This window comes from Mustela putorius, unplaced genomic scaffold, assembly GCF_011764305.1.
Source record: "Mustela putorius furo isolate JIRA1106 unplaced genomic scaffold, ASM1176430v1.1 tig00003858_pilon_pilon_pilon, whole genome shotgun sequence".
NCBI lineage: Eukaryota > Metazoa > Chordata > Mammalia > Carnivora > Mustelidae > Mustela > Mustela putorius.
The window spans coordinates 2,837,813-2,864,433 of NW_025422010.1; the positions used below are offsets into that span (position 1 = coordinate 2,837,813).

Genomic DNA, 26,621 nt, shown 5'->3' on the forward strand with positions numbered 1-26,621 from the left:
GCGGAGCCCGAGGCGGCGGGGGACGGGAAGTGGGCGGGGCCGGCCAGGAGCAGCTCGCGGGGCAGGGAGCGGCGGAGTAGCAGGTGAGGCCATGGGGGTCCCCAGAGTGAGGGGGCCCGGGGCTTGGGACGGGGGGCTGACCTCGCAGGAGTGAGGCTCAGGTGGGGAAACGGGGCGCTGAGAAACCGGAGGGTGCGGAATAGGGGGACTGGAGAGGCAGGGAGGCCGAGACGGGGAGACCCAAGGGGTTCAGGGGCAGAGTGGGGGACTGAAGAACGGAGGGAGTAACCAAAGACCTGAGGAACCCGAGGCAGAGGATTGGAGGGCCAGGGAGGCAAGGGTGCAGACCTGGGGGGCCAGGGGCCGGCGGGGGTGTGGCCAAACCGAAGACCAGGTGGGAACCGAAGGCGGTGTTGCAGAATGGATGTTGAGGGGTGACGTGCCCCCCTTTGCCCGTGTCCGATCCCCTGTTCTTAGGAGCATCTGGGTTGGGCCCACTGCCCTGACCTCTACCCCACCAGCCTGCACCTTTGCGGGTCCACATCTCTGCCCACGTGCCCTCACCCCGCGGCCTGCCCCCGCCTGTGGCCCCCATCCAAGTGATTTAAAGCGAGTGTTTTAGTGAAAGCGAATGCTTGGGCTGCTGCCCTTTCAGCCCTAGGTGTGTGAGATAGGAATATCAGGCAGGGAGGTGATAGACTTCACCACTGGTTGCTCTGTGACCTCATGCAATCCTCTTAACGTCTATACAGTAGGGAGAAATGGCACCCCGTTTTAGAGATTTTAATGCAGGGCTTAACACATAGCCAGGGCTAGTTGATAGTGATGGACTCCTCCCGCACAGCCTTCCACCCAGCAGGACACATGGCCTGACTGACACATGTCCTCATGGTATTTCCTGGGGCAAGGCCTGTGGGCAGGGCTATACTCCCACCATGGGAGATGGACTGTAAGGCCAGCTCTGTGAGGTCATCTTTAGCACACTTCTGGCCTTTTTTCTTCTTCTTCTTCTTCTTTTTTTTTAAGATTTATTTATTTCAGAGAGAGAGAGAGAAAGCCGGAGTGAGAAGCAGGGGAGAGGGAGAGAGAAACCCCAGCAGACTCCTGGGTGAGCACGGAGCCCAGTGCCTGGCTCCACACTAGGCTCGATCTCACAACCCTGAGATCACAACCCCAGCTGAAGCCAAGAGCCGGTCGTTCAACCGACTGCACCACCGAGGTGCCCCTTACTTCTGGCTTTCATGGCCATATATGTCCTATTATCAGATCTCACTCTTTCCCTCCTGTAACCAAGCCCAAAGCGACAAAAGGTATCAGGAGACCTTCTGTGAGTCTGGCTTTGCCATTTCCTACCTGTGTGACCTTAGGCAGACAGCTTACCCTTCCGGAGACTATTTCTTCATCTGCAGTGTGGCCGAACAGCTTATTCTCAGGAGAATTGTGCAAGAGGTAACAAAACAAATACCACTCCAAATACCACTTTGAAAGCTGTAAACCTCCTTACCAGTCAGTCCATTTGTAGAATTCCTTTGAGATACTGCCGGAGGCCATCCCTGCCTTTAAACCCTTTCTCCTCTGATCACGGTCATGGTCGGGGTTCTCCCCAGAATATCCTAACTTCCTCTTTGAAGGTGTTAGGCCTCAGGGTGCTTATCTCAGCGCACACCACCCACTGGCAGTGGCAGAAGGCAGCCTGCGTCTTCCCTCTGCCGTCACACTTGCCAGCTGCCATGCACAGAGGGCCGGGCTCATGCCTCGGAGGGCAGGGGTGGGCTTCCTGACTCAGGAAGCAGAGCGTCTAGTTGAGAAAGTCAAGCCTCTAAGAAAGTGGTGGGTCCCCAAAAATGTGAGTGGACCTAATGCCCCAGAACTGGAGAGGGGAAAATGGGCAGAACAATGAATTGTATGTCACGTGTATTTTACTGCACATTTTTTAAGAAAAAAAAGATACATGTGTAGGAAAAGATCTAGAAAATTGACAAAATATTCTTCACAGTGGTTACTTAGGAATAAACAAGATTCTCCATTTACAGAAAAGCTTTTAATAAAGAAGGCAATACTGTTATAACGATGACACAGTTTCCTTTCTTAAGGATTGCTGTTTTTTGCTTTACTCCTGGGTTCTGAAGTTGTGCAGGACTCTCAAGTATTTTGTCTGTACCATCTAGAAAAAAGTAGTTGAGGCGACTGGGTGCCTCGGTTAAGCGGCCAACTCTGGATTTCAGCTCAAGTCATGAGCTCAGACCTGGGATCGAGCCCTGGGTTGGACTCCGCCCTTAGCTGGGAGGCTGCTTGAGGATCCTCTCCCTCTGCCCTTCTACCTGCTTATGCTCCCTCTCTCTCTTAAATAAATAAAAATTTTTTTAATCAAGAAAAAGCCAGGGCGTCTGGGTGGCTCAGTGGGTTAAGCCGCTGCCTTCGGCTGGGGTCATGATCTCAGGGTCCTGGGATCGAGGCCCGCATCAGGCTCTCTGCTCGGCGGGGAGCCTGCTTCCCTCTCTCTCTCTCTGCCTGCTTCTCTGTCTACTTGTGATCTCTCTCTGTCAAATAAATAAATAAAATCTTAAAAAAAAAAAAAAAAGAAAAAGCCAGTTGTACAAATATGCGTTAGTTGAGTTTATGAGTCAAACCCGATAAACTAGAGGAAAATAAATATTTTTTTCTTTGGGATTGAGCACATGGAAGGCACTTTGGACCCCAAAGGTGTTGCAGTTCAGCAGAGCTTGGCTCAAAGAGGTCTGGGGTAGGGGTGGGGCTAAAGTGGGATTGGACAAGGCAAATCACAGAAGCAGGGAGATGAGGGGCTGGAACAGAGTGATGGGCACAGAGATGGAAGAAGAGGCCATGAGTGACTGAATTCCCAGGCTGGTGACCCAGTGGGGGGAGGGGGCGGGTGAGCCCCCAGGGTGAACCCCATCGAGGGACTTTGAACAAGTCACTTGATTCTTTTGCTCTCTCCCCCCACTGGCAGCCCCCACCTGTCATGACCCCTACCTGGAGAGAATGACAGCAGGTTGCTGGGAGTGGGGAAGAGGAGCAGCAGGGAGAGTGCCATGGGCGCGGGCAGCTGGGGGCTGCTGGTGGGTGTTAGCTGGGATGGCCGTTATTCCCGCTGCTGTGGCTGCCAACTGATGGGCTGTGCAGGGCAGCAGCATTCCGGGAGCCAGAAGGCCATGGGCCATGTTTGGCCAGTCTGGTGGAGGCAAGTGACAAGGGGTTGGCAGCCCAGTGTACCTCCCTTGGCCCCTCCTTGTCTTGATGACTAACCCGGACTCACAAGCAAGTCCCCCTCCCCAGCCCTATTCAGCACTGCATCCAGCTGGACAGCCTGGAGCCCCAGCTATTGCACATTTCTCCCTTAAGCAATAGGCCAGAGCTGTTAGCAAGCAGAGGAGGTAGGTGGCTTGGCCTCTCTCTCTGCTGGAGGGTGTGGGAGCCTGCTGGGAAATTCTCACCATCTTCTTGTTTTTCCCTGGCTTGGTTCTCCCTCAGCAGCTCGGCCCGCTCGCTCCCCAGGCGACCCTCACCACCACCCCACGAGGCTCCCCGCCTTTTCTGATCTCCCCATTTTACAAAGTCTTCCCCTCATTGTCTAACTTGCTCTTGTCCTGACTCCTCTTTGCCTTTTGTGACCCGGGTCGGCATTGTGTTTAATTCTACTTATAAGTAAAGTAGGGGTGAGAGCGATGATTTTAAATCCGTCCCCATAACCTTCCATCATAAGTGCCCTAATTTCTGTATTATTTCTGTGTCTGCTTTTAAAAGTCAACTTTGACAAGGCTCTGAAGGAGAGAGGTTTCGTGGGTTTGGGTTAGTTTTGTTTTGTTTTGTTTTGTTTCACTTACTCCCCCCTCCCTTGTCCTTGCAAGTCCTTTCCAGATTAGGCACTTAACTAACTCCCTTTCCCGTTCACCCCATGCTCTTGTGGGTTGTTTTTTTTTTTTCCTCTTTATTCTGCCACAGACTTGTGCTGAGTTAGTGGCTCTAGACAAAGGCAGCTGTGCCCACGGGTGTGGGTCCTGAGCGGGCTCTCACCCCTCCTCTCGGTGGCAGGCCCCTCCAGCCTCCAATTTCCAACCCCTGTCACCACTGCCCTCTGGTAACGTTTGTAAGCATGAGGAATTCCAGAAGAGTCTGCCATGCCTTCTTTCTCCCTGCTTGTATTCATCAGAACCCGGAAGGCCTCAGGGAGGGGATGGGCCGTGAAATTGCTCCCCGAATTCTCTGCCTGCAACTTGGGATTGGACCCTCGAGTTCAATCTGGTTCTGCTCCCAAAGCAAGCTTCCCACCTGGGTGTTGTGGAGGCGCTGGGGGTGCCCCAGCCCTGGGAAGGCTCAGAGGGAACAGGCTGGAGGGGAATGGGCTAGACAAGGGCCTGTGCTTGGCGTTGGTGGCCCAGGCATTGCACACGTGGGTGTAGGGTAGGAAGTAGGGCCTACAGAGCAAATGGGGGAGGGTGTATGCCAGAAGAGGGATGCTCTGGGACCATTTGGGTCTGGAGGGTTGAACATAAGAGGCGGTAGTGCAGGTGGGCCATGTAGGAGTCTGACACACAGGCCTTCACTGGCCCCTGAACCCTGGGAGGCAGGGTGAAGGAGGAGGGTACATGGAGGCCCTGAGCTGGGGGGAGGAGCTGGAGGCCCACCTTGGGGAGGTGGATGTGGCGAGAGCCCGCCGTGAGTAAGGCCCTTGTGGGAGAAGAGCTGGGTGGGATGGTGATGAGTATGGGCTCCAGAATCCCTCCTGGACCCCATCATCTCCCAGCCTCAGTGTTTCTGTCTGTGAAATGGGGACTCACCCTGGCTCCCAGGGTTGTCAATGAGCAGTGCACAGGTCCTAGCAACTAGTAAGCACTTGGCCTTCCTGAGGACAGGGCATGAAGAGCCTGAGAGGGGGAAGCCAGTGCCCACAGCAGTGGGGTCAGTGGCCTGGTGCCTCTCCTTCAGCTGGGTTTCAGGAGGCCCAGGGCTCTTTCTGTTAGAGAGGACACATCACAGGTGTCCCCCTTTCCTTGCTTCTCTCCTGCTCACACGCCGAGGTGCCCTGCAGCCTCTGTGGCCTCTTCCTACTCCCCCTCTGGTCCACATCCAAAACATCCCAGGACCAGCCCCAGCACCATCCAGGCCCTTCTTTTTCTTCCCTTGACAGGCATTCCTTCTCTCCACTAGGCTCACAGACGTGATGGCATCACCTCCTCACCTTCCGTCTGTCGAGCTCGCAGGGTCAAGTTGAATCCATTTACCTGCTGTGTTTTCCTGCCTCAATGGGCTGGCCCCGGTGTCCCTCTCCTGCCTGCCTTTGTCCATGCCAGCCATCTCCTACCAGGAACATCCTTGCCTTCTCTGTCACTTGCCACTTGCACTCTGTCACAAGGCATCCATGTGGCTTCTTATCCCAGCTCTGTCTCCTGAAGCCACTTCTCTTGGGCTTCCGAGTGCCCCTCTTGGAACTGTGTCAGGACACCAACTAGGCTTGTTGCTCCCCCTTACTTGGGTCCCCTGAACTCTCTGTGAGGCCAGTAGCCCTGCCCTTCCACTTTGAGGCCCCAGGCTTGGTGTGACACTTGCTGCGTGATGCCTCCAGGTGAAGGAGAAAAAGCAAGGCACCACGCACTCCGCACTGTGGGGTGAGGGCACCGATCCCCCCTGTGTCTTCTGACCCTCACGTCTCTCCTCAGAGTGAAGACCATCGGGATCCCAGCAGAGACACAACCCCCCCCCCGCCCCGGGATGCTCTGGGTATGGCCTCTGAAGCCCCCCAGCAGAGCAGCCAGCCGGCAGAGGAGATCCCAGGCTTCCTGGACGCCTTCCTCTGCGACTTCCCAGCTCCACTGAGCCCAGAGAACCCTGCACCATGGAAGCTCCCGGGGACCGTGCTGAGCCAGGAGGAGGTGGAGGGCGAGCTGGCTGACCTGGCGCTGGGCTTCCTGAGCAGCAGGTAGGTGACAGGCCTGCCAGGTGGGGACAGCATGGGGGCCGGAAGCAAGGGTCTTGGCATGGGCCACCTGCCAAACTGGACTACAGCTGCCGCTCACCCCACATGCCCTGCCCTGTGCCAGTTGTGCTGCCTAATGACACCCCCATGATGGGGCTGCATTGCTTCCCCAGGGCTGCTGTCACAAAGTAGCCCGGTCTGGGTGGCTTGGAACAACTCTTTTGGGGGAACACAGTCCAACCCATGACAGGTGCAGCCAGTCCTGTTTCTCATTTCACAGATGGGGAGCCAGAGACCGGGGGGTTAAGAGCCCGGCCGAGGCCTCAGGGTGGGGCAGGGCCAGGCCATGTGCCCCTAGTCACAATGACCCAAGAGGTGATGGTGCTGTCCACTGTTCACAGGCCAGCAGCCAGGGCACGGAGATGAGACACAACAGGCTGAGCAGATTAGAAGGGAAAAACAAATAGACAGTAAAGGCTAGCAGCCCATACCAAGTCTACATGAGCCTCATCCCTCCCTAGGGGCCAGGCCCACACCCCTGAGTCAGACCACGCCCCCAGCCTCAGCATCCTGGCATTTGAGTGTCCCCAAGCATGCTGGGGACTGGTCAGCTCAACCCTGGAGCACCATCCCCCTCCATACCCCTCAAGGGCCTGCTTGCTAGAGTCAAGCAGAATTAGTGACTCTTACTCACCCCTGCAGTGTGGGGACCCGGGTCCCTGAGCATGAAGGTCAGAGTAAGCTGGCTTGGTCCTTCCTGACAGCCCCACGCCCCACTGAGCTCAGACGTACATGCCCAGTGACCGTACCCCTTTAGGGTGTGGCATGTATGGAGAGTGTCACTGGCCTGTTTTGTTCTGCTTTGAAGAAATATTTTGGAGGGGACATAAGGCAAGTAGATGCAACAGAATAGGCCTGGGTTGCTGCATGCGGGGGAGGGGAGGGCTCCCAGGGCTCTGCCTTCCTCAGCGCCATGGGTCCCACAGGGTCTGTCCCACCAGCAGCCACCAGGCCCCCTGTGGGTTCTTTAGGGGTTGTGGGAAGAAACGCAGGCCCAGCAGGATTGGTGCTTGTGCTAGCTCTGCATGCATGCGAACCCAGAGACAGGAGAGCCACAGGCTGCTGGCTCAGAGTCAGAAGAGGGACAAGCTATAGGGCCAGGCCTGGGAGGGGCACCGGGGTGAGCCATCAGTCCGCTAGTGGGGGGAAGAGAGGGCACAGAGGAGGGATGGGGCCAGAGGGGCAGGATCCCAGAAGGCTGGGCTTTTTTTGCTTCACGGCAGTGGAGATGGAAGCTGGTGAAAAAGAGGAGGGTAGCCGGTGACCAGCTCTCCTGCCCAGGGAGGGGCCTGAGCTGGAGAAGTCAGGGGTCTGTCTGTTGGGGTTCGCAGGGTGCAGGGCCTTGGGGGCGAGCAGGTTTTAGATATGTTGGAGGGCAGCTATCTCAGGCTACGGGTAGGAGAAAAGCAGGATTTGCCTGACATGACTTGGGGCCCCTTGAGGCCCTGTGGCAGGCCCAGGCTCAGGTGTCGAGCAGGTACCCCATTAATTAGCAGGATGCCAGAGCAGGCCTGAGACGATTACCCATGAGGGCAAGAGAGGCCAAGGGTCATAGCCCCCATCAGCCTCCTAATGAATCCATTTTATTTATTTAAAAGATTTTATTTATTTATTTGACAGGGAGAGATCACAAGTAGACAGAGAGGCAGGCAGAGAGAGAGGGAAGCAGGCTCCCTGCTGAGCAGAGAGCCCAATGTGGGGCTCGATCCCAGGACCCTGAGATCATAACCTGAGCCGAAGGCAGCGGCTTAACCCACTGAGCCACCCAGGTTCCCCTAATGAATCCATTTTAAAACACCTTTAAAACATTATATTTTAAAGTCATGTATATCCTACTCACCTTAATGGATTTATTTTTGGTTCCTCTTGTTCTTTTCTAATATTTCTTCCCCATGTAGACATAGTGTTCATGTGTGCGAGCGCACGTTGTCTGCTGAGTCTGCCTGTCAGGAGCACCCCCACGGATGTTCCTGGCAGCTTCCTGGGGGCTCCTGTCCCTCTCCTTCCCCTCCCTGTGGCTGACGTGTCGGGGGCCCCAGGCAGAGTGGTGCCTGGTGTTTTTTCAGATTGTAGATCGTGTCCTTCATGAGACTGTTGGGAAGTCAGATCACCAAGTTCAAGAGTGCAGTGATTTACGTCTTATCTTCCCCTCATTGTCAGCGTTTCTGTGTCCCATCTCAGGTCCCTGATCAGTGCACACCTCAGGCTGTAAATTATTCCTCTCCATTTTTTTTTTTTTTAAAGATTTTATTTATTTATTTATTTGACAGACAGAGATCACAAATAGGAAGAGAGGCAGGCAGAGAGAGAGGAGGAAGCAGGCTCCCCGCTGAGCAGAGAACCCGATGCGGGACTCGATCCCAGGACCCTGGGACCATGACCCGAGCCGAAGGCAGAGGCTTAACCCACTGAGCCACCCAGGTGCCCCTCCTCTCCATTTTCAACTCAGCTGCTAGGCTGCAAACTTGAAAACCCCAAAGCAGGTGGAAATGGAATGTTTCTTGGGTACCTGGCCTTGCATACACCTTCTGTTTACCGGGCATCATCTGGAGTCTTTAGGAGCCCTGACCCCGGGAGGATGTTGCAGGGCGGGAGGGCAAGCTAGTGGGGAACCCCTGGGCGGGCACATCCAGGAAACAAGGCCTATGGCCTGAGGCCAGGCATTGTCTTTGTCTTCAGGCCGGAAGCTGCTTCCCTGCCCTGGTGGCCTTTCAGGCCTGCAGGAAGCCATGGCACCACCCCCCAGAAGCAAAGAAAACAGCACCGCTTCTCCCCGCTGCGAGAAAGGAAAACCCAGTCGTTAGCAGGAAATCCCCAAATGGCAGGGGAACTCATTTCTCATGTCTTGGCTGGTTGTTTCTCAAAGGTAGTTCCAGAGGCCTCTCCCCTGAGTCACCCCTCTCATTTTAAAAAAAACATAGATTCATCCCTGTAGGTTCCTAAGGCTATATATAGACACACTGTGGACGCCCAGCCCCCAAAGAGAAGTGACCCATTTGCGTGGCTGTTGGGAGGTCCTTGTACTCAGGGAAAAAACAGGTGTATCTGCCCCGCAGAGAGGCACTGGCTGCCCTGGGTGTGGACCCCCAGCCCTCGAGGACAGACACACAAAGGCGAACACACATTGTCTGGCCTGTGACGGGTTCCCACTGGTGGGGAGGCAGATTCCGAGGTCAGGATGCATCTAGCGGTACGGGGGCAGCAGAGGAATGGACCCCTTCTGCGCAGGGGAGCCAGGAAAGGCTTTCTGGGCTGCGGTGTGGGAAGCACTGCAGGCCAAACAGTTCAAACACAAAAATGTATCATGTCAGTGCTTGGGAGTCTGGAAGGCCAAGATCAGGGTGTTGGTAGGACTGGTTCCTTCTGGTACTTTCTGGCTCATCACCTCAGCGCTGCCTTCGTCTTCACACACAGTTCTCCCTGTATGCATCTGTGTCTGGGGGATGTCAGCTCTGTGGTCAGCTCAACCCTGGTGCACCATTCCCCTCCGCCCCCTCCCCAAGGGCCTGCTTGCTAGAGTCAAGCAGAATTAGTGACTCTTACCCCTGCAGTGTGGAGACCCGGGTCCGGGAACATGAAGGTCAGAGTGAGCTGGCTTGGTCCATCCTGACAGCCCACGGCCCCACTGAGCTCGGGCTTTTTTCATAAAGACACCAGGGTTCCTGGATTAGGGACCCACCCTTCTATATGACCTCACCATAACTGATTGCATCTATTTCCAAATCAGGTCACATTCTGAGGCCCTGGCAGCTAGAACTTCAACATAAGAACTTTGAGGGACATAATTCAACCCCTAAGACTCCTGAAGTGCTAGAGGGCCCCAACTGGGGTTGGTGGCCGGGAGCCGTCATCAGCCTGAACACCAGGCAGTTTGTGCAGCCCCCCACAGCCCCAACCCGTGCTTGCTGTAGCCCAGGACCTGGTAAACGGCATCGAGCTAGTGTCCCATCCAGCTCCCTGAGGCCCAGAGGCCAACCTGCCACTTGTTGCCGCACGTTGTGGCACAGGCAGTCATCACTCCCTCCAGACGGGTGTCCCTGAGTGGGAAGGTCTCCATCCGGAGCATTCGGGGAAGCACTGGGGTCTTAGCTTCTGCCAAGGTGCCAGCCCGTCTTCACTCCTTGTTCCGGTCTGCAGGGGCGCCGCACCACCACTTGGTTCATCTCTGGCCCACGAGGCCGTTTCCCAGCTGCTACAGACAGACCTTTCTGAATTCAGGAAGTTGCCGGGGCAGGAGGAGGAGGAAGATGACGACGAGGAAGAGAAGGCCCCTGTGACCCGTGAGTTCTCTTTCCTCTCTGGCTGGGATGCTTAGCAGACGACAGACTCAGGCACCAGAAAAAGGATGGGATGGGGTGAGATGTGGGGGAATGCCAGTTCCGGAGCTGTCAAGGCTCACCTGGCCGCCACCGCCCTTCCCATTTTGCTGGAGGAAGGGCGGTCATAGGCAGCACATGGCTGAGGGCAGCGTCTACTCGTGCTCCTGACGGCCGTCTGGATGTGGAGAGAGCGCTCGCTCCAGCCTCAGGTCGGCAGGAGGAGTGCAGCCGCTGTCTCCCTGAGCTTTGGAACCGCCCAGGAGATGAATAATGCTTTTCCCGTTCTACGTGGGAGGAAGCTGAGGTGGCAGCTCGGTCGCCCACTTGCTCTTCTGCCTCAGCTGACACTGCCCCAGGTGGCATAGGAGCTGGAGGGTGACATGTGCGTGGCTCCTGGGGGCGGCCTCAGGGTCCAGTTGGCAGAAAATGCCTGTATTTGGGCCGGTTGCCCGACCTGATCCAACTCAGGACCCTGACAGGTGGAGACTCCATGGCATCTGGAGAGCTAGCTTGAGGAGGGGCCATCGGTCTGCCTCCTCCTGGGGTACTGGTTAGTGCGGCATGCCCCCAACCACGCCGCACCGCTTGGGGAACCCAGAAATGGGCAGGGAACCTCATGATAAAAAAATCAGAGCTCGCTCTTTGCATGTCTTCGTTTCACTTTCCTGATACAGTGAAGGAATTAATGAAATTGGGAATTAATACGGTGAAAACTCGCCCATCACCTCATCCAAGGGGGATACACTTTAAGACCCCCAGGGGATGCCTCAAACTGCGGATCGCACCAGACCCTCTGTATATGCTGCATTTTTTTCCTATACACGCACACGTCTGATAAATTTTAATTTATAGACTAAGCACAGTAAGAGAGTAGCAACTGATACTAAAATAGAAGAGTGATAATAATACACTGTAGTAAAAGTTACAAGAAGGTCGTCCTCTCTCTTGGTCTGTACTCACCCTTCTTCTGGTGATGACGTGAGATGCCTGCGTGGTAGGATGGAGTGAGGTGAGTGATGTAGGCATCACCGTGTAGCACTGGGCTACTGTTGACCTTCTCCTTTTTTTTTTTTTAAGATTTTTTTTATTTATTTGAGAGAGAGAGAGATTGAAAGATAGAGAACATGAGAAGGGAGGGTCAGAGGGAGAAGCAGACTCCCCACTGAGCAGGGAGCCTGCTTCGGGACTCCATCCCTGGACTCCAGGATCATGACCTGAGCCAAAGGCGGTTGCTTAACTGACTGAGCCACCCAGGTGCCCTTGCTGTTAACCTTCTGACAGTACCCTCTGATGACCCCGTTTCCAGAGCGCAGTTGACTGCCGGTGCCTGAAACCTCGGAAGGCAAAATCGTGGCTAGGGGGACCTCCTGTATAATTTGTTGATTTGCTCCTTTATATATTGCTTATGATTACTTCAGTCTTTATCAATTTAGTCTCTTTATATATTGCATATGGTTACTTCTGTCTTGTCCCGTATTTGTTATCTGTGTTACTTGAACTTGAGCCTGAGTGTGAGTGTTTAGGGCAAAACAAGGGACAGGCTGGGGGAGAAAGAAGACAAATGCACGTGGCCCCTTGCTTCAGCACATGCCGAATTCTCATCTGCCCCCCCCTTCCGTTGGCTCCCTGCCCACATTCCATCCCAGCATGGCCTCACATTCCTGCCTGGGAGGTGCAGGAGACCGCAGCTGACAGTGACAGGCAGCCTTTGTTCTCCGCAAAGCCCCACAGAGGGAGTGCCCCACCCCAGAGTCCCAGCGGGAAACCAGCACCACCTGCTGGCAGGAAGGCCCTACACGGGGCTCCTGCAGGCCAGGGTAGCGGGGGGAGGGCCCCTTGGGGTGGGAACTCACAGCCTGCCCTGGCCCTCCATTCAGGCCTGGGCTCACGGCCCTGATCAGCATTCCCTGTCACTGGGGCAGAACCTAGGAAAATCTATCATCTTGAAGCCCTTTCCTGCAAAATGGGCTTCCAGGCAGGTATTATGAGCACCACTGCTCAACACCAGAGTTATGACTAAACCCCCCAGGGCTGGGTCATGTGGAAACACCAGCCAGCCCCTCTCCAGTGAGCTGGTCCTGTGGGCGCCAGGATGAGGCCCTCAGCAGGGAAAGCAGGTGTGTCCTGCCAGTGGCGTCAGGAGTCAGTGAGCCAGCCAGTTGGTCCACGGCTTACCATTGCTTATCATTGTTAGTGGTAATTGCCTTTGCTGAAGCTGAAATTCAAGTTCAAATGTGTTGATGGAAATGGTAGCACAACCTAAGGCAGGAGAGTACGTGGTGCCCTGTGCCTCACCGGGTGTCTCAGGCCTAATAAAATCAGAGCCCGGGGGCACCTGGGTGGCTCAGTTGATTAAGCGTCTGCCTTTGGCTCAGGTCATGATCCCGGGGTCCTAGAATCAAGCCCCACATTGGGCTTCCTGCTCAGTGGGGAGTCTGCTTTTCCCTCTGCCTGCCATTCCCCTGACAAATAAAATAAATAAAATCTTTAAAAAAAGAAGCAGATCCCAGAGGGAGAGGGAAGGAGCCCAGGAGCCCAGATGGTCATCTGAACGTAACTGTCTACAGAGAGGAGGAGGAGGAGGCTAGGGAGACAGCGCTGTGCAGTCCAGCTGAACGAGGGGTCTCTGACTTTTTGGCAGGGGGCTGAGCACGTGTGGGCATGTCTTCCCAGAGCTGAGCCTTCCTGTTCCCACAGCCCCTCAGGCCAGCCTGGCTGGTCTCCCACTTCTTGCCAAACACCTGAATGGTGCCTGTGTCCTGGGTGTGCCTACAATGGCTAGTACTAGACACACCCACCCCCCACCCCCCACTTTCACGTGTGGATTCCCTCAGACATGTCTTCCGTGGCCTCTTGTGCCTTCCCTGGCCTCTCCCCATTTTTCTTTTTTGCTTTTTTTTTTTTTTTAAGATTTTATTTATTTATTTGACAGAGAGTGAGACAGCAAGAGAGGGTGCACAAGCAGGAGGAATAGGAGAGGGAGGAGATGCAGGGCTCGATCCCAAGACCCCTGGGATCATGACCTGAGCAAAAGGCAGATGCTTAACCAGCTGAGCCACCCAGGCGCCCCCCCTACCTTTTTCTTCTGCACCCTCTGCCTTTGGGCAGGAGCTCTTCCTTGGGCAGGAGCTCTGAGGTGACCGGCTCCAATTCACCTGTGCCTGCTGCATGCACCTGGGCCAGCAAGAGTCCCAGGAGCCCCCCTTTTTTTAAAGATTTTTTATTTATTTGTCAGAGAGAGTGAGCGAGAGCAAGCACAGGCAGACAGAGTGGAAGGCAGAGTCAGACGGAGAAGCAGGCTCCCTGCGGAGCAAGGAGCCCGATATGGGACTCGATCCCAGGACGCTGGGATCATGACCTGAGCCGAAGGCAGCTGCTTAACCAACTGAGCCACCCAGGCGTCCCCCAGGAGCATTTTGTGTGTGGAAATGACCTGAGCCTCTGAGGCTTACCACCCAAGGATTCCTTGGGACCTGTTCCTTGTTAGTTCCTTGTTAAGCTTTTCTTTAAAAGGCAGGTTTAGGTAGGATTTGGGGTGTTTGTGTTTGTGTGTATGTGTGTGTGTGTGTTGTAGGGGCTGTTATCTGTTGTGTAATGAATTCCCCCCAAAATTTAGTGGCTTAAAACCAACATTTATTATCCCATAGTTTCTGTGGGTCTGGAATTTGGGAGCCGCTGAGCTGGTGGTTCTGGCCCAATGTCTCTCATGAGATTGTGGCCCTGGGCTTGTGGCCAGTGGAGCAGAGGTTCCATTTCGAAGGGGTTTGGCCACTTAGCTGTTGGCAGGAGGCCTTAGCCCCTCCCCACATGGACCCTCCACAAGGCTGCTTAAGTATCCTCCCGCCATGACGGCTGCTCTCCTCAGGGCCAGTGATTCACCAGGGAGATGGAGAAAGAGAGACAGAGACAGAGACAGGGAGGGAGAGAGAATAGGCCAGGTGGGAGCCACAGCGCCTCTCAGGAAGCAGTTCATGGTCATTTCCAGTTGATTCTGTTCATTAGGAGCAGGTCCCTAAGGTCCACGGCCACCGGGAGGAACCAGGCTCCCAATCAAGCATTACAGAATTTATGGACGTATTCTGAAACCATCACCTGGGGCTAACACTTGTCCTCGAAAATTAAGAAAACACCAAAAAAGTCTTAAGAAAAAAACATGCGCTGTCAAACCACCACCTGCAGACACCCACTGCTGCCATTTTGATTGTATGCTTTTCCTGCCTTTAGTTTTCTGGTCCAAGCCGTTGAAGGCTTTTTTGGGTCCTCATGATCAAACTGTGTGTGGGATTTTCTGTTCTCCTTCTTTGCTGTGACATTTTTTTCCTTGATAATTGTGACATAAGCATTCTACACCATCACGCATTCTTTAGAAGTCCATTTTAGTTTTACCCTTTAATTTTTTCCCATTAAACTTGGCAACAACCGTAGGCTCACATGCTGTCGTAAGAAATAACAGGGGTTCCATGTGTCTTTTACCCAGTTTCCCCCAATGGTAAGGTCTTAAAAAACTATAGTAAACCATCACGACCAGGATCTTGACATCGTCAAGATACGGAACGGTTCAATTCTACAAGGATCCCTCACATTGTCCTTTGTGGCTACCCTAATGCCCCATATTCCTGTCCCTAACCCTGACAACCATTAATCTTCTCTGCTTCCATAATTTCATCATTTCAAGAATGCCTAGAAATGGAATCCTAGAGTATATAACTTTTGGGGATAGGCTTTTTTCTCTCTGCACCATTCTCTGGAAATTGATCTGAGTTTCTATAACATGCCAGGAGTTCACTCCTCCCTCCCTCCCTTCCTTCCTTCCGTGAGTAGTATGCTGTGGCATCATGTACCAAAGTTTACCTGCTCTCGGGTTGAAAGTCATCTGGGCCATTTCCAGTTTTTGCCCATTGCAGGTGAGGCTGCTGTGAACACTGGGGCACCCAGGGTTTTGTGCGCGCGGTGTCTTAATTTCTCTGGGCTAAATCCCCGGGGGTGCAGTTGCTGGTCCATGTGTCCATTACGTGTTTCGTTGTGAAAATCTTGTTTAATAGCAGCTTAATTCTTCATCAAGAGACTGGGCCGTCATTTACTCTGTCGCTGGATATGTATTGCTTCTAATTAATGTGCCATTATAAATTATTTTAAGCTTTGTCCTGAAATTACCTTTGCATTTCTGGCTGTTTCCTTGGGGAGGGGTCCCGTCAGTGGAGCTGCTCACACTGGGTCGGGAGGCTCCTTCCTGAGCATGTTGTCCATGCAGACATTGCCCAGTACTGATGACATAGGCTGTCATATACAGGCTAGGGTGCTTGGAATGCCCCTGGGGCTGATGGGCTGGGGGGTGGGGTGGGCGTGCAGGGCTGTGGTAGGCACTGTCTGGAGACCTCCAGGGGCCACGGGGAAAGGGGAGGCAGGCAGAGTGATTGGAGCCCAGCTGGCCTGCATCGGTGCCTCCCTAACAGTCCTCCTTTGTGCCCAGCAGTGCTGGATGCCAAGGGCCTGGCACACACCTCCTTTAACCGGCTCTGGGAAGTGTGCAGCCAGTGGCAGAAGCAGGTGCCCTCGACTGCGCGGGGCCCTCCAGGGCCGTGGCTGGTCTCCATGCATGCCATCCGGAATACCCGCCGCAAGATGGAGGACCGGCACGTGTGCCTTCCTGCCTTCAACCAGCTCTTCGGCCTGTCCGTGAGTGCTTCACCTCCAGTGCGCCTCCTCCTGGGCCTCAGTCAGAACAGCTGAGGACACCTTGCATCAGGGGTGAGGGCCAGCCAGGGTTCTGAGCGGAGCTGCCAGCCAGAGCCAAGGCAGGAGTGATGCCTGTAGCTGTGCCCTCCAAGCACACCACTGGGGGGAGCAGAGGACTGATTCGTTGGCCCAGCATTTTTGGGCTGGAGCAACCACCAGCTACCTTGCTTTCCTAGCTGACGGACTGAGAAAAGGGAATGACCTGCCCAACCCTGTTAGAACGGGGGAGGAGGGAGCCCAGGATTCACACCCACCCCAGACTCAACAGTTGCTGAGCCCTGCCTGGTCTCAGGCACTGGGAGCCACCTGGCACCCCTTCCCTCATTTTATGCTACAGCAGCTCATTACAGAAAGTGAACCAAGGCTCCAGAGGCTTGTCCTTTTCCAGTGCTGATGGCCAAGGCCGTGCTGATTCTTCCAGTCCCACCCCAGTCAGCGCCTGGGCTCCACCCTCTAGACCAGAGCATCCAGCTAGGTGATAGCCTGGGTCAGGGCGAGGGCGGTGTAACTCCCACGGCACTCCCCACCAGGACCCCACGGACCGAGCCTACTTTGCCGTGTTTGATGGTCACGGAGGGGTGGATGCCGCCCGCTATGCCGCTGTCCACGTGCACACCAATGTCGCCCGCCAGCCCGAGCTGCCCACAGACCCCGCCAGAGCCCTCAGAGAAGCCTTCCAGCGCACTGACGAGATGTTTCTCGGGAAAGCTAAGCGAGAGGTGAGAACCAGTGAACGGGCCTCACACACAGCATGCAGTCCGCAGCCATTCACATCAGAGAGGCCCCGCACCAGGGTTGATCTGGAGGCAGGGGGAGGGAGCGCCCCGTGGCAGATTCTTCCCAGTGGCCTCACACGGAGGCCTGGGCGAAGCAGGGCAAGGCAGGTCACGGCAAGTGATGGGTTGAATAGTTTGAATAACCCTTTTGGGCTCTGGGCTCTAATCGAGGCCACCTGCCACCATCCGGGCCAGGAGAAAGGGACTGGCCTGAGACACAGGATGTGACTGAGGACACAGGTTCAGGCCAACTGTCTCGTGCATGAAGTTTGTGCACTCAGGGAGGGGGACCTTTGCTATTTCTAGGACCAGCCTGTCCTGGGAGAGAACTCAGTCCACGATTAGCAAGTACCCCAGTTTGTCAGAACATCAGAATAGAGGGGCACCTGGCTGGCTGTCGGAAGTGCGGGGGACACTTGATCTCAGAGTTGTGAGTTCGAGCCCCAGGTTGTATGTAGAATTTACTTAAAAGTTTTGAAAATTTAAAAAAAAAAATTTATTTTTAAAAGAAGATACAGAAAATAAAACCCATGATTAATACACACAACCCCCTGGGGCACCTGGGTGGCTCAGTGGATTAAGCCTCTGCCTTCAGCTCAGGTCATGATCTCAGAGTCCTGGGATCGAGCCCCGCCTCAGGCTCTCCGCTCAGCAAGGAGTGTGCTTCCCCTTCTCTCTCTGCCTGCTGCTATGCCTACTTGTGATCTCTGTCTGTCAAATAAATAAATAAAATCTTAAAAAAAAATAATACACACAAACCCCCACCCTGCCCCCACTCACCTGGGCAGGGTCTTGGCAGGCTGCTGGTGCCCACTGTGTGTGTTCTTTTTTTTTTTTTTTTTAAAGATTTTATTTATTTGACAGACAGAGATCACAATTAGGCAGAGAGGCAGGCAGAGAGAGAGGAAGGGAAGCAGTCTCCCTGCCGAACAGAGAGCCTGATGCGGGGCTCGATGCCAGGACCCTGGGAACATGACCTGAGCCAAAGGCAGAGGCTTTAACCCACTGAGCCACCCAGGCGCCCCTTACTGTGTGTATTCTTTCCTCAGGAACTGTAGCCATGTAGGGATGCGGCCCTTGTTTCTGAAAGAACACATCCAACACCTCCTCTGTGAACTTGCCACCCACTGGACCTTACCCACAGAACCTCATGGGGCCCTCCCAGCAGCCCTGCCAGGGAGCTACTAAAATGGTATCCATTTTAGACATCGGGAAACTGAGGCCCAGAGCGCTTAAAGGACCCGCCCCAGTTGACGTGGCTCATCAGGAGACTTGGGAGGGGATTCGCTGTCATCAGGCGCTCCAAGCACAGACTCCAGTGGAAATCAGCAAAGGCAGACTTTGCATCTTACCAGAAAACCATATAACATCTAGACCTAAGTGGCAACCCCATGAAAAAGGGACAGGCCTCAGCCCCCATGGCCTCTGTCACCCTGGGCCACCTCCCAGGGTAATGATTCTCTGAAGCAGGCTCTCAGATCAGGTTGCTGTTATTTTAAGGTAGCTTTGTGGAGATGTAATCCACACAACAGATTACACATATTGCCAGCATACAACATACCGTCAGTTCAGTAACAAGTAAAGTGTGAAGTTGGATAGGTTTTGGCATTTGTCTACAGCTGTGTAACCCTCCCCCCGGTTACAGACCCAACCACCACCCCTGAAGAGTTTTCTTCTGTCCTTTGTTACCCCACCCTCCTGCCCACATGCTCCCCAGAAAGCACTCATCTGCTTTCAGACATGACAGATGCTAGAGCTCCTGTTTTCTAGAGTTGTGTGCAGACGAGACCACACAGGCTCTGCTCTCCTGTCGTGCAGCGGAGACACCTCATGTCCTTATGTGCTTCAGCAGTCCGTTCCTTCTTTCTGGCTGAGCACTGTTCCAGGAGTCGGTCTGGCTGGCTGGGTGTGAGCCCTCCGAGCCGGCAGCCGGCCCACCATGCTCCTCTCTCCTGGCAGCGGCTCCAGAGCGGCACCACGGGGGTGTGTGCACTCATCGCAGGAAAGACCCTGCACATCGCCTGGCTCGGGGACTCCCAAGTCATCCTAGTGCAGCAGGGACAGGTGGTGAAGCTGATGGAGCCGCACAGACCTGAGCGACAGGTAAGGGCCTCCTCCCTCTGGGCCTGAGACATCCCCAGCCCCCATCACACCGCACTGCGCAGGACGGCAGATGGTCATCGAAGTAAGAGGGCCCTGGACCACCTTCAAAGGGAACTCCTGGTGTTCCCCCGGAGGGAGGGCTCTTGTTGACTTGAGTGACTGGAGTTTGGGGGTGGTCCCTGAAAGCTCACAGCCAAGAGTCCCAAGTAAGTCCTTCTCACCACAGTGACATGGAGCCTAGAGCTGTGGGGGAGAGTTGGGCCCTCTGCCCAGCAGGCAGCCCAGGAAGGGGCGTCAGAGGGCGGGATCCTACACTTCATGCATATGGCAAGGGGTCAGCCGGCCACCTGGGCTATGGGGGGAGAAGGTTCAAGGGAGGAGGTATTGCTGAGCCAGGGTCAGAAGGAGCCAGGCTTGGGTCTTGGTTGGGTAGAGGCTGCGCTAAAATCCTGAGGTCACCAACTGTCTGAACCTCGGGGTCCTCACCCAGATATGAGGATGGTCTTCCTCCACGGACCCCCATCTCCCAGGCGTCTAGTCTGTCTCCTTATATAGGGAAGCAGGGACTTGGCTACTGGGGAACGCCCGTATGCCCTGTCCCCGCTCGGCTTTCCCCACGTGTATGGGTGTTCCAGGGCATTCCACATTAGCATGGGAAGCGCCCCCACCCTCCGGTAGGGCTCCACGGAGTTCCAGTCTTCCCCAGCCCTGTCCATGGATGTGGAGGCTTCCTCAGTGTCTTCATGCTAACAGCAACACAGTGGCAGATGACTCAGTACTGTATTTCATGGCTCAGGGTCCAGCACGTTAATAGAGCAGCGTCCTAGAAGTGGGATGGAGGGATTGGAATGTTCTCAATGGTGGTCCTGGCATGGTTGCCACACTGCTCCCCCCAGGCTGTGTGTCCACGGGAGTCCCTTTGCCCACAGTCGCACTGAACCGCTGGCTCCTGCCAATCTGAGAGGAAGGAAAGCAGCTGTTGGGTTTGTTTGTCTTAACGGACTGAGCCCGAGCATCTTCTCCAACACCAGAGGTCATTTACACTGCCTTTCTGGAGAGCCCTTCCTTCTTGTCCTTGGCTCACAGGTCTCCTGGGCTGTTGCTGTTGTTCTTATCAGTTTGTAGGTCAGCTCCTTGTCTGCAGGGTGATTTCCAAATAGCCCCCTGCTTTGTCTATGTTTAGGGGCTTTTTGCCTTGTAGACACTTTGGTTTTTATGTAACTGAACGGAGCTGTCCTTTTGTGGTTTCTAGATTTGGAAAGCACTGCAGGGAGTGTCAGGCAGCCATCACCAAAGCAGCCAGGAATGACAGCATTCCTGGGCCTCGCCTCCTACATATGCTCTTCTCATCATATGGAGGAGAGGACTGAGGCTTAGAGAGGTTAAGTAACTTGTCCAGAGCACACAGCTGAGAAGTGGCAGCTATCCTATGGCCCTCCACCATCACCACATTTGGTGTCTGCTCCCCGTTGGACCATCCTACCCCGAGACAGGCAGTGAGGTGAAATGCAGTCTAAGTCAGGACTAGATGCAAGCCTCTGGGTTCTTGCCTGCCTGCATCCCTGCAAGTTCACTGTCAAGCTACACTACCTCTGTGGCCCAGCGGGGACTTTTCCAGGCAGCATTTCCCGAGCCCCGCTGAGCCCCACTGTGTGGCACCGTGGCAAAGAGCACAACCCCCCAGCCAGCCTGCATATCCACCTACCTCTCCCCAGACCCTTCTGAGTCTCTCTTCCCCCTCCACCTGCTTACTCCTTCCTCCTCCTTCCCTGCCTGTGTTCATGCTCCTTTTTGCCTTTTTCTAGAATTGCTCACACCACAGCGGGTTCTCAGGCCCAGACGGAGCCATGCAGGCAGGTCAGGGCTCCTGCAAACCTTCCAGGTCCCACTGCTGCCCTCATCTACAGGGAATCACATGGGAGGCTCAGCCTTTGCTATTGGTGTTCCCCCACCCTCCGGCCCTGCAGTAGGTCTGTATCTGCACAGAGACCTAGAGGAGGGGCCCACTTCTGTGGTCCCAGAGAGAGGGGACTGGGATCTCCAGTAGACACTGTCCCATGGGGCATGGAAAGCTCCCAGCTGAGGAAGCTGGTACCCCAGTGTCTAGCATAGTGGTACTGCTCATTTCCGGGTAGTGGGAAGGGGCATGGTAGAGGCAGAGAGACTTCAAGAAAGGACAGGGCCTAGTTCAGGTTTCTTACAGGCCTGCCAGGTGGCCACACATAGCACAGGCTTGCTGTTGCCAGTGGCTAGCAAGGAGGAGACAGTATCCCAGAGTGAAACGTGAGGCAGCGAGGATCTGGGGCCGTGGCTGCACTGGCACTGAGGTGGCCCTTGCTGCAGCTGGAGGAGGACCTGCAGGTTATTCGTGGTCCATCACCATTCTCCTAATGCCACCTCTGTGCGTCATTCCCGGGCCACAGCTCCCAGCACTGTCTCGGGAACCAGTGCATCTTGGCTGATGCAGCCTTGCCAGGGACCCTGCCCCAGCGCCTACTCTGGCTGTCCCCCATAGGACGAGAAGGAGCGCATCGAGGCACTGGGTGGCTTCGTGTCTCACATGGACTGCTGGAGAGTCAACGGGACCCTGGCCGTGTCCAGAGCCATCGGTAAGGAGGCAGGAGGGTGGGAGACCAAGGCCTCTCGTCTGCGGCCCGAGGGTCACCCAGCTCTCAAGAACAGCAGCATCTTCTGCTGAGAAATACAGCACCTGTGGTCTGTGGGGCCGTGGAATCAGACTGAGAGAGCCCTGGTGAATTTAGTGCATGAGCAAACACCTCAAGGTCTTCCATCTCACACACGTAATCCCAGTTTAAGTGGTATGCGAGTCTCTTCTTGTTAAAACATTTCCCCAGAAAAACCTACCAGGAGACCCTTGGATAGCTACTGTATGTGCTGGAAGGTCGTTTTCAAATATTCCATCAATGAGGATTATCGATTGTCCTCTCCCCATTCATGCTGATTCTTTTCTCCATCTTAAAAAAAATAAAGGGAAAATCCTCTTCCATAGTCCTGTTTTGTCAGCATCCTGCTGCTGCTGGGCCTCAGACTAGGGCTTGGCCGCCACACCCCATACCTCTCCCCTTGGGTACTTCGATGCCGCTCTGTTCCTGCTGAGCCCCACAATGTGACACCCGTCGCTCGGCCGCCTGGCACGTGCCGGCTCAGAGCCCTTCTCCCTGCTGCTGCCGCCAGTGGGCATCTGGACACACCGCAGTGAGGAGGTAGCCGGGTGGGTCTCTCCAAGCAGAGGCTCCTTCCACAGAGCAGAACACCCCAGGCAGTTCAATGGCAGAAAGTGGTGGGGGCTGGTGTGCCCTTGGAGGGCAGGTGTGGAAGGAGGGGACCTGAGGGCCTGGGCAAGGTATAAGGAGGAGGCCGTGGCTTCCAGTAGCACTTTGAAAGTAAAGCCACCAGAACTTGCTAGAGGACTGGATGTGGGGTCCCAGGGAGAGGGTCCTGAGGGGAAGGGAAGCTACAGACCTGAGTATAAGGAAGGAAAGCTAAGGTCTTCTCCCTCAGCCACCCCAACTCTCCGACTCCGGGCCTGGCTCCACTGGAAGGGAAGAGGCTGTTGGTCAAGTTGACCTCTGGCCCGGCTGGGCTGTGACTCTGCCCACTGGGACACCTGGATAAGTCTGCCACGTCGCCCTCTTGTTTTTTTCATAGCCTTTAGCACCCCGTGAGTGTTGAATTTCACCAGTGAGCGTGGGTGTCAGAAGGAGGGTGGCGGGGGCCTGGCGGGATGGCACTCGGCAGTGGGCAGCCTGGCCCTCTGACATGAGGCCTTTCTCTCCCGTGCCCAGGGGATGTCTTCCAGAAGCCCTATGTGTCAGGCGAGGCGGACTCGGCCTCTCGGGAGCTGACCGGCTCCGAGGACTACCTGCTGCTGGCCTGTGATGGCTTCTTCGATGTCGTCCCCCACCAGGAAGTCGCCGGCCTCGTCCAGAGCCACCTGGTCAGGCAGCAGGGTGGCGGGCTGCAGGTGGCTGAGGAGCTGGTGGCCGCAGCCCGGGAACGGGGCTCCCATGACAACATCACAGTCATGGTGGTTTTCCTCAGGGACCCCCGAGACCTACTGAAGGTTGGGGCCCAGGGGGCAGGGGATGTGCCCTCTGGCCTCTCAGAGCCAGAGACCAGCACTCCACAGAGAAGCTAGGAGCTGCAGGCCATCGGGTCCCACCCCCCGCCCCATCCCATGCCCTTCCCCCTCAGATGCCTTAGGACCTGACCAGTGGCGATGGGGTGGGCAGATGCCCCCCTCACAGTGCTTTCCCAGGGCCCCGAGTCCCCCGTGCTGCTTGCCATCAGTCCGTCCTGGAGGCTGTGGGACTGTGCTGGGGGGTATGGATGGGTTATTTATGTCCTGCTCGCACAGGCAGTGGGATGGCCCGGATCTCGTAGGAGGCCTAGGGAAGAGACCTCACTAAAGAGAAGAGGACCTGGGAAGTGGGGCAGCTCTTATCCGGGCCCCATTGGGTGGGGGCAGGACCAGAGGCCACAGGCGTGAGCCGCAGCCAGACCAAAGATGCCAGGCGGGCGCCTGGGGCAGCAGGGCGCTGCACGTAAGACCCCGGGTGGACCCAGGGCACTGGCCACCTCCAAGTGTGTCCCGGGTGAACGGCGCAGGTTTCTCATTGGCTCCTCCCTGGTCACAACTGGGAGGACTTCTCTTTCCAGATGCGCCTGGCTGCTCCTGGCCTGCCAAGCCAGGTTCCCAGAGTGGGGAGCGCAGCCCCACCGGGAAGGAGGGAGCACCAGGGATCTGGTCTGTGGTGGGCGCTTGTGGCCCCCTCCCCCAGCCTCCCTGGTTCCCTCCCAGCCCTGCACACACCAAGGGAGGGGAAGGTCAGAATGATGACACGTGGGTCTTTTGTTTGTGGTCTTCGCCCCCCACCCCAGGGAAGTCTTAACTCAGAAGCAGTATTTCAGGTTTTTGTCTGTTTTGTCAGTGCCAAGTGGACATGTTGTGTCATATAACTTAAACAGAGCTGAGCGTTTATTTTATTCTTAGAAAACTTAAGTATTGATTTTTTTTTATTTGAAGAAACTTCTTTTGCAGTATTACTGACTTTTTTTTCCTTAATCAAGATTGAAACAAAAACTTTTCCAGGTGGCAGCCATTCAAGTGCCTTAAACAGCTTTAGGTAAAGGCTAGGACCGCCGGGCCTGGGACGGATTCTAATAGGCATGTTTCCATTTTTACAAAAGCAGGATTTATTTTGTTACAGTGGCATGATCTGGGCTAGAATTCTTCCCGGACGTGTTCTTTCCACCTCTTGTGATTCCATTCGCTGCTGACAGCAGAGCAGCCCTGAAGAGCATAGGCTATGCTGTGCGACTGGGCCAGACCGCGGGGCTCCGGGAGATCAGGGTGACCGTGGTCCTGCCAGCCTCCCTCGTTTGACTGGAATGTCTTGTGTTGGTAATCAAATGGGTTTCATTGGGAAGCACCGCTTAGAGGCCCCAGCAAGTCCAGAGGCAGCCCGGGGGTGCTCGGGCTCTGTTCGGAGCCCATCCTACACAACTGCTCCATAGCCCCCAAAACCTCTCCTCCTGTCTCTCACCGGCCACAGCGGGCATCCTGTCACCTTGCTCTGCCCACAGCCTGACCACCTGGGGGAGAGCTCTACATTCCCTAGCATGCTCTGGCCAGGCGGGGCTCAGGAGCTGCAAAACTGGGGTGACTCCAGCGAGGCGGCTGTGGTGTGGGTGTCCAGTGGGAAGTGACAGGGCTGTTTGCAGAGTCCAGGCAGAGGTCAAGGGCCCAGAGAGAGAGCTCTCTGGTGGGAGGACCCAGGCCTCCAGGTCTGGGAATGGCCGTGGCTGGCCAGGAGAGTGCAGGGAGGACCCTGATCCTAGTGTACCGAGGGGCGCCTTCTGAAGAGGCAGCAGGGCAGTGGGAGAGGCCCCCCGCAGCCTCAGCGTCTACCCCACACTCCCGCAGCAGGGATGAAGGAGCCCGGATGACGCGATCAATGCCGTGACCCCCAAGGCTCCTGATGGACGGCATCTTAAACACAATTGCTGCAATTCAGAGACAGTTTGATGGGAGCCAACAAGGACCTAGTATTGCTCTCACTGAATCTGAAGGCCCCACTGTTTTCTGGGGGTCCAAAGCCCCCTGTTTGGCCCTTCCTGGCACAAGGCTGGCAACAGCATGTGGCCCTGCCCTTCACTGCTGGCCTGGCTGCCCCCGGGCGTGATCTTAGCAGAGGGAGGAAGCGGGGACTTCTGTTGTTCTCCCTTCTTTGCCGGTCTCTGATTCCATGATTGCCACCAAGAGCGGAGCTTCACCCGTGGAGCCCAGATCTCACTGTGTGCCAGTCTGATTCGTGCCCCGGCCTCGGGCTTGTTGCAGCGACACACCCCTCTGGCAGAGGCTTCTGCTCTCTGGGGCTGCTCGTCCTTGCCTTGGGGCTGAGGGAGCCGTTGTTCCTTCTGCACAGATGCCAGCTCTGGGCCAGCCCCTAGGCATAGAGGTCTCTTCCCTCTTGACCTAGACTGGGAGCCATGGGCATCTTCAGCCTCTGAAAGCCCTGGCCCCCCTCCTCTTCGGGCCACAGTCCCAAGAGGGCCCCTAGCCAGGACCCCAGGTCTGGAAGCCTCAGTCTCCATCTCAAATCCTAGCTTTGCCACTAGCTCATTGTCTGAGCTAAGCAAGTCACGGAGCCCTCCTGGACCTCAGTTTCTCCTCTCTAGGGCCCAGGGTTGCACGGAAGCTGTGATTCTGGAAGGTCCAGGGCTGTCCTGGGGAGCTGCTGCCAGTTCCAGGGAAGCCCTCCCCTGTTGCCAGCGGGAAGGAGTGATGAAGTATTATTAGGGTCTATTCTTACAGTTAAGTGGGCTGGAAGGGAATGGAGCTGCTGATGCTTGCACCCAATCTGGAACACAAAAGCTTGAGAGAGCCCTACTAGAGAGCTCTGCTTTTACAGGTAGAACAGATTCTGAGCCAGCAGGGGTGGGAGAAGCAGACTGGGCCCAGCTCCCCGCCTCGCCCTGTATCTGTGAGGTGGAAGGACATGGAGCTGGGCTGGGCACAGCCAGGCTCTCCTGACCTCGCTTGTCCTTGGCACCCAGGCCAAGGAAGGAGGTGTGCTTTAAGGGGGCAGTTGTGGGGACAGGCCCCACTGGAGACATGCAGGCTCTCTGAGGTCCCGAGCCAGCCTCTGGCCACAGCCCACTCTCTCCCTACCCTCCCCAGCCAGCACGCTGCCCTCGCCTGTTCCCGTGCCCTACTGGCTCAGAGTTCCGGGTTCCCTGCACAGGTGGGGTATAGTCCCGGGGCCAGGGGTACAGCCACGCCAGTTCCCAGGCCTAGCCCTGACAAGGGCTCAACAGAAACCTGCTGGGCCTGTGCAGAGTAAGCTGGTTTGCCTTGGGATCCTGCCGGTCGCCCCCAGGAGGCAGCCCCAGGAGACCAGCACTTTCTGCCGAGGCTCCACAGCTTTGCCAAACATGCCAAGCTTTGCCATTCATGCGCCATGCAGCCTTGCCAAGGGTTTATCTGTGCATATCTCAGCAGGGCTCCTGGGAGAGGTGTTTTCTGCGAGGGGCATCTTGTCCCAAGACAGGATGGCTGTTCCCTCTGTCTGTAGGGATGAGTCCCGGGCTGAAGGGGCCAGAAACTTGGTTTCCTCCCAGGGGTCACTGTGCTCAAGTGTCAATAAACCATGAGTTCTGAAACCCTGT

At 55.6% G+C, this 26,621-nt stretch overlaps 1 protein-coding gene across 1 annotated transcript; it reads left to right on the forward strand.

Annotated features, from left to right (window-relative positions):
• Positions 1 to 26,621, forward strand: PPM1F (protein phosphatase, Mg2+/Mn2+ dependent 1F). Its single transcript, XM_004742522.3, has 8 exons — positions 1 to 83; positions 5,679 to 5,938; positions 10,133 to 10,275; positions 15,788 to 15,990; positions 16,581 to 16,769; positions 18,786 to 18,929; positions 21,445 to 21,538; positions 22,736 to 26,621. Exons 2-8 carry the CDS (start codon positions 5,742 to 5,744, stop codon positions 23,086 to 23,088), a joined length of 1,323 nt encoding a protein of 440 aa, XP_004742579.1. The 5' UTR covers positions 1 to 83; positions 5,679 to 5,741; the 3' UTR covers positions 23,089 to 26,621.

Bases quoted from the DNA above. Each gene is read 5' to 3' on its own strand.
- PPM1F (XM_004742522.3), top strand. From the start codon at position 5,742: ATGGCCTCTGAAGCCCCCCAGCAGAGCAGCCAGCCGGCAGAGGAGATC. The intron at 15,991-16,580 runs GTGAGTGCTTCA...ACTCCCCACCAG, and splicing joins ACCAGCTCTTCGGCCTGTCC to GACCCCACGGACCGAGCCTA. The intron at 21,539-22,735 runs GTAAGGAGGCAG...TCCCGTGCCCAG, and splicing joins GGCCGTGTCCAGAGCCATCG to GGGATGTCTTCCAGAAGCCC.